The sequence below is a fragment of the Rattus rattus genome, chromosome 7 (genome assembly GCF_011064425.1).
Source record: "Rattus rattus isolate New Zealand chromosome 7, Rrattus_CSIRO_v1, whole genome shotgun sequence".
NCBI lineage: Eukaryota > Metazoa > Chordata > Mammalia > Rodentia > Muridae > Rattus > Rattus rattus.
The window spans coordinates 68,422,615-68,435,091 of record NC_046160.1 but is presented as its reverse complement, the minus strand read 5'-3'; the positions used below and the strand labels follow the sequence as shown (position 1 = coordinate 68,435,091).

Below are 12,477 nucleotides of genomic sequence, written 5' to 3'. Positions count from 1 at the left end.
CAGAAATGTCAGAAATGACGTGGTGGCAAAATGTGAAGGAAAAGCTATTGTTGTGTATTGTTGATATATTCCATTTTGGTGTGGGAGAGCCCTTAAAACACTAAAAATAGAATTAGCTAGCATACTTAGCAATTCCACTTATGCTAAATCTCCAAATAAATTAAAATCGGTGTACCAAACCTGTGTGTATCCCTGCTTATTACAGCATTATTCACGATGTCTACAACATGCAGTGGCCATCAACCAATGAATGGAATTTTAAGACATTTTATATGTACACAGTAGAATATTACTCAGCCTTTGTTAGTTGCTTGCCTGCTTGCTTACTTGGTTTAATAGTGGTATTGACTTCCACATGTTAAGCACCAGTCTTCTACTAGACTAAGCCTTAGCAGTTAAAAAGAAAAGAATTCTATTCCTCAGGACAACTTACATAAATGTAGAGAGTATTGTGTTATGTGAAATGAGCCAGGCACAAAAGACAGATACTGAATTATCTCTGGATTAACTACTGTAGTAGATATTTTTCTCATCTCTATGGTCCAGGTAACCTCATAAGAGGTAGTAACTTAAGGGAGACAAGAAGAAGTAATATTACTCACATCTCCACAACTAACTAGGAAGCCAAGACCGTGGACTGAATCAGGGGCTTTAACCCTCTAGCTGTTCCCCTACAGTCCTCTCTCTCTCTCTGCAGCCAGGTCCTTTGTCCACAAAGGTCCAAACATCCCCAAGAGTGCTACTAACTAAAGCTCAGTTGCTCAAACACATCCAAAGGCTAGCACTCACATGGTGAGTAGAAAATTGCCGGATTTGGAGAAATGTAGGACAGGAATCACTACATGTAGCCGAGGGAATGGAGTGAAGGGGGAGATGTTGGTCTATTGTTAGATACAAAATTGGGGAAAGTGGGGGTTTCAAGACAGGGTTTCCCTGTCTAACCTTGGCTAGAACTTGCTCTATAGATCAGGCTGGCCTTGAACTCACAGAGATCGCCTGCCTCTGCCTGCTGAGTGCTGAGATTTAAAAGCACCATCACCCAGCAAAAAGCAGATTTTTTTTAACTGGACTGGTTCTTCTGTGAACTATACATGTATCCCAGAAAAACATAAAATGATTATTTGTTAATCTAAGATTAAATTGAAAAATATTAGGACATTTATGTTCTGATGTCAGGGGCGTTAAAAGTGTACAGTGAAGTCTGATACATTGAGAAATAGGAAACCATCTAAAACTTGTAGGGAAGGGGAGTGAAAGTGAGATTAAAGCAGGAGGCGGGTTTATAGGGTCACGAGTGGGTGTGGTACACTACGAAAGTCATGAGAAGTTAACGGGTGCCATATGAAGTGGTCACTAACATGAGTTCCTTAAAGTGACAAGACGAGAACAATGCTAGGGCTGCATGCCACAGAGGACAAGTGGGGTTCTTAAATTCTTACAGTTAACATGTGTACACACACATGTGCACAGTATACTTGTGCACAATATTGTGCACACTGCAGCATGCACGTGGAGTGGCTTTGTTGGCCGTTCTCTCCTCCCACCTTTGCTTGGGTGCTGGTAAGGAACTTGCACAGGCCTGTGAGGATGCTAGTGCCTTTGCCTGCTGAACCATCGTTTCACCAGCCCCCAAAGTGGGGTTTGCTTCTTAGGCTATCAGCCCTGGGTGTTTATTTCCTGTAGATTTAATTAAATGTAAGCAGAACTTGTTAAGGATTGACGTTGCCTTGTGGAGAAACTTCCTTCTCCTCTCTTCCCACTTCTGTATCATTTGAGAAAATCTTAACTGTCCTGAGGCAGTCAATTAACACTTCTTTAATCTTTTTCCAAAAGGTTAAAGTTTCCAAAGAACTGTTACTACACCTCCTGAAATAGCTCTCAGGTTAAAAGATATTCAGTCTAACTAGTAATTGAATAAACGTGAATTAAAACAACCAAGTTTGTTTTTATGATTACATCCAATGCTGAGACAGTTTGATGAAATATATATTCTTTTGTTGTCTTGAGCTAGGATCTTGCTGTTTATTCCAGGCTATTCTAGAATTTGTAACCATCCTGCCTTAGCCTCCCACCAGTAGGATGGAGGGTAGAAAGAAGAATGCTGGGATTAAAGGCAGGATTAAATGCCACCTCACCTAAATCCACCCATTCTTACTCATATCTATCAGAGCAATTTAGAATAGTTATTCAGAAAATTTGAGAGTACATTAAAAAAACTTCAACATGTTTTAGTACTTGAGTAAGGAAACAGTCAGAACTGAAAGAGTCCACAAAAGTACAAACACAGAAACATACACATACATGTACAAATAAGTTAAATGTAATTTAACATCTTTTTAAACTGGGCACCATGGTGCCTTTCCCCAAATCCTAGCATTCAGAAGGCAGAGGTAGACAGATCTCTGTGAGCTCAAGGTCAGCCTGCTACATCATAACTTTCAGATCAGCTAGAGCTGTGTGTTGAGGCTCTTTCTCAAAATAATGTTTTTTTGAGGGATAATGTTTCAGCAACATTTTCCCCCCCGACAGTTTGATTATATTGCCTCAGGCCAGTCATAAACTCCTGGGTTCAGGAAATCCTCTGGTATAGCTGAGTCACGGCTGTGTGCTACCAAGCCTAGCTTCAACAAATTTAGTTTCCTAGAGTAAATATCATCTAATAGTAAAGTGATTCAAAGGCCACAGAGCTGACTCAGTGGTTAAAGGAGCTGTTGCCACACTCCACCTGAGTTCTACCCCTAGACCCACATGCTAGGAACACACAGACCTCCATAGGCTGTTCTCTGACAACCATGTGCACAGTGTTCCCCATGCACATGAAGTAGATAAGTATGTAATGTTTTAAGTGATTTCCATTTTATACACTTTCATAGTATATCAGTTGCCTTTCTGATATTTTTATAGCCATCGTTAGGGAAAAATGATTTGTTAGCTAAAATTTTCAAAGGTTATGTGTCAACCACTATAGATAATAAAATTAATTTTACCCATCTTGGCTAAAAATTTCCTTTTGAAGTCTGAAAATTATAATTGTGAATCTGGGGCAAATGAATGAAGAAAACACTTGGAACAGAATAAGAACATTTAGGAAAACACATAAATGAAACTAGCTTATCAAAATGGTCAAATTGTGCATGTTTTCATTTCAATTATGAAATTAGTAAATTTTAAATTACTTTGAGATATGTGGGCATTATGTGCATTTGAGTTTAGGCCCTGGTGGAAGCTCAAGGCTTGGAGCTGGAGTGATAGGAGTGTTTGGGTGTGGGAACTGAACTTGGATCCATGTAAGATCCGTCTATGCTCTTAACCACTAAGCCATCTTTCAGCCCCTGATAATGCTTTCAAAGTGTAATTTTGGAAAATTACCTTAATAAACATTGCTGATATTCAAATGTAAATGAACTTCTTAAAAGATGGTTGTGACTGATTAGAATTCTGACAATATTTTTATTATAATTATTAATATGTGTATATAAGAATGTGTGTAGGCGTCAAACTGGGGATCAAACCAAGGTCATGGGGCTTGCCACCAGGTATCTTTATCCACTGAGCCAACCTCCCAGCCTCCTAAGGCAATGTTCTAAATATTCAGTTAATGTTCTCATTTAACTCCCCCAAAACAGTCTTTTGATCTGGGATGGTTATTTTCACTAAAGATAAAGGCAACTGAGGCACAGAGTGGAGTAACTCATCTAATTAATAAGTTGGTGGCGCAGGATTCAGATTTAAGCAGTCAAACTCCAAATCCACTCTTCAGTCTCTGTCCAGAGTCTCTAGAAATAGCATTACAAAGAGCAGAGGTGAAACTAGATGAAGAAAAAGGTTGATTGTTTACTATGTAAGATCCCACTAGAAACAGCACAAAGCAGTCTGCAGTTACTGGAGAAACCCCTTCTACTTTGGAATGCAGTCAAGTCAGAGCTCTCTCTGGGGGTTTGTTACTTTTTTTTTTTTTTTTTAATATTTGTACCATGTATAAGTTTCTTAGATGTAAATGATTGTTTGAAAACTTGCACAATCTTGTGTCCCTTGAATGCTCATCCAGTAAATGTATAGCATTAAAGATAATGATACCATTCAAGGTGAAGGAGAAACACTGATTGTTACAGAGAGGCAGCTTCTAACTTAGCCGAACCAAGAAATCCTTCTGAGTGTGCTTAACCCCAAGGAGCTGTGTGTCAAATACCAAGACACGGTACTCTGCAAGTCATAGTACATGGTATTCTGCCGCTTGCTAAGAGGTCAGAGCGTAGGGTTGGGGATTTAGCTCAGTGGTAGAGCGCTTGCCTAGGAAGCGCAAGGCCCTGGGTTCGATCCCCAGCTCCGAAAAAAAGAACCAAAAAAAAAAAAGAGGTCAGAGCGTAGCTTCCTAAGATTCTTTGATTTTAGAAAGTAAAACTCTTATGAAGACATTGTTTTGTAACATGACTGCTTGTAACTAAAAGAAATTGAGCCTTAGGATATTTTCATTTAGTATAATGAGATTTTTGGTTTTCTTTAAGAGTAATGGTGTAAGTAAATTAAATTTGAGTGATAGAAGTTCTCACAGTCTGTTTTATCTGTAAGAGCAACTAAGCAGATTCTGGGTATTAACACCTTGGGAAAATATAATTAGATTTTAGGAATACAGTGGGAAAGGACAATGCCACTTAAGACACTCTTTACATTTCACCTAAAACAGTGAGTTTGTTAACTATTTTGTTTCATTATAAGGTATCGTCTGGCTCCTTTGAGTATCAGCTCAGAACCAAGTAGTCTGTTTCTGTGTTAATTCCCCTTGCTCAAGTTATACAAGCAAAGAATGTTCTTATGCAGAGAGATAGACCAGCTCTGTAGCAAGGCAGAACACCTTCCTTATGGGCATCGGCCACAGCTCTCATACTGCTACCAGCCTTCTCTGTAGCATCTAAGACTCAGTTAAACTTAAGACGAGGTGTCCTAAATGTGGTCTAGCTCTCTCTCCTTAATGTTGGTGCTGTAGCACTGAACTGACTCTGTATATAAAAGAACTTTGCAAGCTATGAAACATCTCATTCGTAGCTATTTATAACATGATGATGTCATTCTAAATAAATATCCTGTTTAGGAAGGAAGCCTCATAGGGTAGTGGTGCATGCCTTTAATCCCAGTACTTGGGAGGCAGAGACAGGTGGATCTATGTGACTTCTGGGCCAGCCTGCTCTTCAGAGTGAATTCCAGGATAGCTACAAGAGAAACCTGGTTTCAAAAAACAAACAAAAAGAAGAGAGCCAGGCTTGGTGAGCTCACACCCTTGGTCCCAGCACTCCGGAGGCAGAGGCAGATAGTTGTGCTTTTGAGACTAGGTCTACACAGCTCTGAGTTCAAGGTCAGCCTAGTCTACAGGGTAAGACCCTGTATTTTAAAAAAAAGAAAAAGAAAGGAGATAATCATGTGCTATTGCATAATAAGATGGCTCTAGATAACAATGACGTACATTTTTAAGAGGTAGAATAAAAGATTTTGAATGTTTTCACCGTAAAGAGATGTCAAATGTATAGGAGATATTTCTGACCTGATTTAAATTTGAATAATATAAATATGTATAGAACATCTCATTACTCTGAATATTTATAATTCAGAGTAATTCAGTATAATTTATACATTAATTTTTATTGTTTTTACAAAAAGGTCATAGTGTTGGGGAGATTACTGAGTGAGTGAAGTGCTTGCTATGCAGGCGTGAGAACCAGAGTTTGGTTCACCAGCACCACTGAGAAGCTGGGCTCGGCAGCAGGGGCCTGTAATTCCAGTACTGGGAAAGAGGAGAGAGAGGAAGCCTAGAGCACACTGGCAGCTAGTCTAGCTGAATTGACAAGCTCCAGATTCAGTGAGAGGCCATCAAAACCTAAGGTAGAGAGTGGTTGAGAAAGACACTCAGCATGGACGTCTGGCCTCCAACGCATGTGCACACACAAACACACAAAAGAAAAAAAATCGTGATCCTACTTAACAGTAAGTTTTGGAGGATGCAGAAATGGAAGAAATGGGATGATATTCCTTTCAAGAGATTGTTGATTTGTTTGTAGAACTATTTTTCTTTTGCTTCCTTCCTGTTGTACTCCTGGACATCAAAAATAGGGCTTTGCATTCTCTAAGCATATGTTGAGCCACTCAGCTGTGCCTGTAATCTGAACAGCAGTTTTTGTTTTTGAGATGGTTTCACCACAGAGCCTAGGCTGGCTTCAAGCACAAGTATCCTCCAGCCTCAACCTTCCTGAGAACTAAGATCACAGAAGTGGGAACCACAATGTCTGGCTTCATACCTCTTTTTAACAGTAAGGAAGACAATATCCTGTGTTCTTTATGCCCTGCCAAGGACCCATAATTATAATAGTCTTTTCAGAGAAAGGTAAACGACTTTGTTTTCCAATCTACCATTTTATTCATAGTCTTCCGAAGTCTACATTTGGCATCCTAGAGGGAAGCCGGCTTTTAAGAGTACTTCATTTCCAGATACGTTATATTCTGTTTTAGATTATTTTTGAACTACTTATAAATAATACAGTTTAACCCATAGAAAGTAGAAACTACAGAAAAATTAATTCCATTTTGTACTCTTACCTAGATTAACCCATTATTAATCTCTTACCATATCTTTGCCCTCTTTAGTCTGCCCTTCTACCAGACCAAGTTTGGTCACGGTGTTTTGTTTTAAGATTTATTTATTTATTTTATGTATATAACTACACTGTTGCTGTCTTCAGACACACCAGAAGAGGGCATTGAATCCTGTTACAGATGGTTGGGAATCACCATGTGGTTGTTGGGAATTGAGCTGAGAATAGCAGACCTTTGGAAGAGCAGTCAGTGCTCTTTTTTTTTTTTTTTTTTTTTTTTTTTTTTTTTTTTTTTGGAGCTGGGGGCCGGACCCAGGGGCTTTCACTTCCTTGGGCGGGCGTTTACCACTGGGCTAAATCCCCAACCAGTCAGTGCTCTTAAATGGGGAGCCATCTCTCTCCAGCTCTGGTTATAGCCTTTTAAAATGTACTATTTGATTCCTGGAGAGGTGACTCAGTTCCCAAGACCCACATGTTGTCGGCTCACAACCAAACTCCAGTCCCAAGGCATTTGATGTCTTCTGACTTCCTTAGAAACACACATGGGTATACAGGCAAAACACTCATACATATATAATAAATATTTTTTAAAAAATAATTTTAAAGAAATACGCTGTTTTAGCCAGGCATTATAATACACATCTGTAATTACAATACTCCAGGAGGCTAAAGAAGAAGGATTGCTTTCAGTTCAAGGCCTATTTGGACCTCAAAGTAGACCTTAATGTCTATAAATAAATTGTGTGTGTGTGTGTGTGTGTGTGTGTGTGTGTGTGTGTGTGTGTGTGTATTCATCTTTTGCTATGATTTCAAGTAGTTTATGTATTTGGTGACTATATTACTCTTGTTTATTTGGTTTATGTTTTAAGACTGGGTCTTATGTAGCCCAGCATCCTCAGAGTCACCATATAGCCAGGAATAATCTTAAGGTATGATCTTCTTGCCTTTTAGAGTTACAGGCGCAAGATACCACCTCTTGTTTATGAGTGGCTAAGAGCAAACTGGGGTCCAGTACAAGTAGACAAGCACTGCCACCTGGGCCACAGTGTCCCCTGCCCTATTCCTTTCACAGTTTGGATGCAGTTTTTGGAGTCAAGATGTTCAGATGGAAGTTATCTGTCTTCTGAGACATCCTTGAACAATAAGTCACATGGTCAAAGATGAAATAGTTTATTATTTGTTAGTGACTTTAATACTCTGAAAACTAAGGGGATACTATTCATGAATAAAAAGAAAGTGGTTTAAATGCTACTTATTTTCTTGAATCTCTTTGCTTTTATTTGATGAGCAGTTTGGAGGAAGAAAGAAGATTCATTTTATTTTAATGTATGTTTTTTTATATCTGTTTATTTTGTGTACAGCTCTATAGCACATGTGTAGAGATCAGAGGACAGCCTGTGGGAGTTATTCCCTCCTGCCTTGTGGATTCCAGGGATTGAACTGAGTTCATCATGCCGTTTTTTTTTTTTTTAAAAAAAAAAAAGTTTGTTTGTTTGTTTACTTAATGTATATGAGTGTGCTGTTACTGACACACCAGAAGAGGGCATCGGACCCCATTATAGATGGTTGTGAGCCACCTTATGATTGCTGGGAATTGAACTCAGGACCTGGAAGAGCAGTCTGTGCTCTTAACCACTGAGCCATCTCTCCAGCCCCCAGTCATCATGCTTCTTAAGAAGTGTTTTTACTCATTGAGCCATCTTGACAGCCTGAAACATTCTCCATTTTAAATGAACCTTGGGCTAGTGCTGCTCTGTCCGTGTTTAGCAGGCTTCTCTGATGGAAAGCACATCATCTCTAATCACTTAGTCTAGGTATGATGGCATGAATGAGAGGTATTTCGGCTCCCTTTTTACTCTTTTTTAATATAATGTATTGTTATTTTATGCACATTGGTATTCTGCCTGCACGTATGTGTAGGTGACAGTGTCAGATCTCTTGGAACTGGAATTACAGAGAGTTGTGAGCTGCCATGTAGGTGCTGGGAATTGAACCTGGGTCCTTTGGTTAAGAACAGATAGTTCTCGTAACCACTGAGCCATCTCTCCAGCCCCCTCCTTTTTACTCTTTTTCAGGGGATTTCGATGAATTTACTCAAGATAACAATGACATTATATTGAAGAACATAGCCACTGACCTTCGGGACTGTTTGCCTATAGAAGCCATGCTTTGCTCAGAACATCTAGCCCTTCAGAAAGTATGTTGATCCAAACTCATTTCTTTTTGTCAAACTCAAAAAATACGTTTTCCCCAACCCCACACATTGTAGTCTCCTTAGTTGTAAATTTAGCTTTATGCGGTTTTTCATTTACTGTTTCCGTCATGTACTCCTTTCTTTTGAGGCTTTAATCTTTGGATTTCCCTGGTACTGGTTACTTAGTGAACACTTTGTAGAGAATCCTGTTTATGAGCCTATTTTTTAAAACAAATTAAGTGTTAACAGACTGGCCTTTTCTCTTTATAGACGTCTGAGCTGAGGAATTTAATCCAGTGTTTCAGGTTGTTCGTTGTTGTTTGGGAGGGGGTTGGGGCGGGGTATTGTGTGTGTGATTATTTTGGTGGTTATTCAGGTTTTATTGCTCAGGTCTTATTCTGTAGAACTGGCTGGCCTCAAAATTTACTCTGAGCCTCCCAAGTGTTACAGGTATGTAACACCACACCAGCTTCAAGCCAGAACATTTCAGTAGTGTGTGGATATTTTGAACTAAGTTTAGCAAGTCTTAGAACTAAAGCTAGTCTTCAGAATGGATCTCAGAAGAGCAAAGAAAGCCAGGCAGTAGTGGCATATGCCTTTAATCCCAGCACTCAGGAGGCGGAGGCAGGTGGATCTCAGAGGCCAGCCTGAACTACAGAGCAAATTCCAGGAAAACCAGGGCTACACAGAGAAACCCTATCTCAAGGGAAAAAGAAGAGCAAAGTAGAAAGGTAGCATTAAGACTGAGATTTCAGAGTACAGTTTGGGGTGGTGTTGGTACTGGATTTGTAATATAGTTGGGGTGCTATTAATGTTTGTATCAATACCATGCTGTGATATAATTTGTTAAATAAGAAAAAGCATTTATTAATAATAATATAGCCTTTAAAAATACTTTGGTGGGTTGGGGATTTAGCTCAGTGGTAGAGCGCTTGCCTAGAAAGCACAAGGCCCTGGGTTCAGTCCCCAGCTCCGAAAAAAAAGAAAAAAGAAAAAAAAAAAAAAATACTTTGGAATTTTTCAAAAGGAAAATAAAAGGCATTGTAATTCAAGCACTTGGGAGGCAGCTACATGTTTTTAGCATATTTTATGTATTAAATATGTATTTAACATATAATGTATATTTATAATTATAATATATTTATATATTGTACATATAACAGGTTTGTTCATTTGTTTGTTTATTGAGTCTATGTTTCTCTGTGTAGCCCTAGCTGTTCTGGAACTCTCTCTGAGACCAAGCTGGTCTTGAACTCAGAGATACTTCTGCTTCCTGAGTGCTGTGATTTAAGGCATATGTCACCACTGTCTGACTTACTTTCTTTTGAGACAATTTCACTATAGCCTTGACTGTCCTAGAACTTGGTGTGTAGATCAGGCTGCCTTCAAAATCTGCCTGTGCTAGCCTCAGCCTCCCAAGTACTGTGATCAAGGCATGTACCACCATGCCCAGCCTGGTTGTTTATTTGTTTGTTTTTTGATGTTTTGGATTGAGGGGATTGTTTTGTTTTTTAAGATTTAGTTATTTATTTCATGTATGTGAGTACACTGTAGCTGTCTTCAGACACACCAGAAGAGGGCATCAGGCGTCCATTACAGATGGTTGTGAGCCACCATGTGTTTACTGGGAATTGAACTCAGGAGCTCTGGAAGAGCAGTCAGTGCTCTTAATGGCTAAGCCATTTCTCCAGCCCCTGTTTTGTTTTTTGACACAGGCTGTAACCCAGGCTGGCCACTGAATTTACTCTATTGCTCAAGCTTGCCTCAAATTCAGACATTCCTGACTCAGTCTTCCTAATACAGGTATTACAAATTGAATCTACCAGGCTCACATATATAAACGAAGTTTTAATAGTATTTTAGCAATTTGAAAACTTGGCTTTTTGAATAAAGATGTCTTGCCAGGTATTTTGATGGTAATTGGTATGTAAGACTCAAAGTTAAATCTTAGCCAGTTTTGTGTCCTTCCAGCTTAAAGACAGAGTTATCAGTGTCTCAGTTTAAAAAAAGACAGAGGTGCGGTAAACAGGACTGGTTCAGCAGTAGTGTCTTTCTGTGCCTGTTCTCAGAGTGTAGCATAGCGGCCACTGCTGTTTTGCCTTATTTAGCAATAAAAGAAGCTTCTTTGAACTTTGTTTCCTTTGATGTGTCTTTCCAGATACGACAGCAGCCAGAACCCACAGTTCACGTTGATGCATTCCTCTATGATGAAGACTTTATTGATACATTATGTGAGGAAGGAAAAGTGAGCAGAAACTACTGTACAGTGTGTGGCTCGCACCGAACAGCGCCTTTGGGTGGGCATCCACGTTAGAGCTCTTACTTAAGTGGCTTTGATTTCTTCATGTCTTTATTGTTTACATTTATAATAAGACTATTGAACGTATTTTAGGATAAAAGCTAACCTCTAGCATAGCCATTACCAAAACTAAAAGTAGGGAATCCACATAGAAATATTTTCTAAGGGCCAGCCAGATAGTTCAGCAGGCAAAGGCTTGCCGTCAAACCTGGTGACTTGAGTTCGATTATTGGGACCCACACGGTAGGAGGAGAGCACCAGCTTCCTCAAGTTCTCTGACCGCCACGTGTGCACTGAGGCACACACGTGCCTGCACTCCACCTCACACACTCTCAAGTAAGTAGATTAAGTGGTGGATAGGTAGATAGATGCAATAGAGTTTTGTTTTTTAAAGTTAAAAAAAAATCTATGGAGATTAATTTACTCAGTATCCTACCTAGAAATGCTTCCACATCTGGAAACTGGTTAATTAGAGACAGCTCTAATCCAGAGACTAATCAGACATGACTGAAAACAGAGGGTGGGGCTCACATTTCACATGCTCAAGAGAGACTAATACTCAGACCACTTGCTGACTTCCGTGAGACAGGTTCCCTGCTTAGCAAGTCAGGAGGTGATAAAATAGACAGGCAACTCTGAGAAATGTTTATTTGGACTTTGTTTTGCCCATGACGCATCTCTGAAGATGACATTCACAGGATGGAAAAAGATGTGGCTGGGAGCTAGAGGAAAAACTGAAGCATGAATAACTCCAGTACCGTAGATGAGCGGCTGGGTTGTAAACATTATAGACCTGGGTTTGACAGTCGAAGCCTGAGGAGCAGCCTCTGTCTACCCATGTAATCAGTTAGAAATGATGATTGGACACCCAGAGCATCTCAGATAACTAATGAGTCTAAGATAGTTGTCACATACTCTGACAAGTACTCAGATGACAAGGGGTTAGTCTAGCTTCAGGACCCCCAGAGGAATCACTGGTGTGCTGAGGGGTTGTGAGGATGAGGATCCTAGGGAGGTGAGGCCTTCAGTGGCCTAGCCCCTCCCGTCTCTGAGACAAAGGCATACGTATACGTCTTCCTGGAGGCTGGTCCACCTGCCTCCATTCAGTCTCCATCTTTGGGGTATTGTAGTTGTTGTTTGACCAAGATATCTCCTCCTCCTAACAATTATATTATGTAGGACATCGTATTGTTGAGTCTTTTGAGTTCCCTCCAGGTCAGAGGAAAACCAGAGTAGTCAATCATGGAAACTAGGGTACAAAACTTAGACAAGGATAGAAGTGACCCCAGCTAGCCAGTGTGGAGGTGCAAGCCTAACCCCAAAAGTCTGAGGTAGACGTAGGCAGACCTCTGTGAGATCCAGGCAGCCAGAGCTACATGGGGAGACCCTGTTTCAAACAACAA

General features: G+C 39.9%; 1 protein-coding gene across 2 annotated transcripts in view; it reads left to right on the top strand.

The window, feature by feature from the left end:
* Positions 1-12,477, top strand: part of LOC116905054 — a 33,131-nt gene that overhangs the window by 4,712 nt on the left and 15,942 nt on the right. For both annotated transcript variants that reach the window (XM_032907745.1, XM_032907746.1), the window contains exons 2-3: positions 8,657-8,778; positions 10,934-11,072. In XM_032907745.1, coding sequence (XP_032763636.1) covers positions 8,657-8,778; positions 10,934-11,072 — 261 coding nt within the window. The remainder of the gene's footprint in view (positions 1-8,656; positions 8,779-10,933; positions 11,073-12,477) is intronic.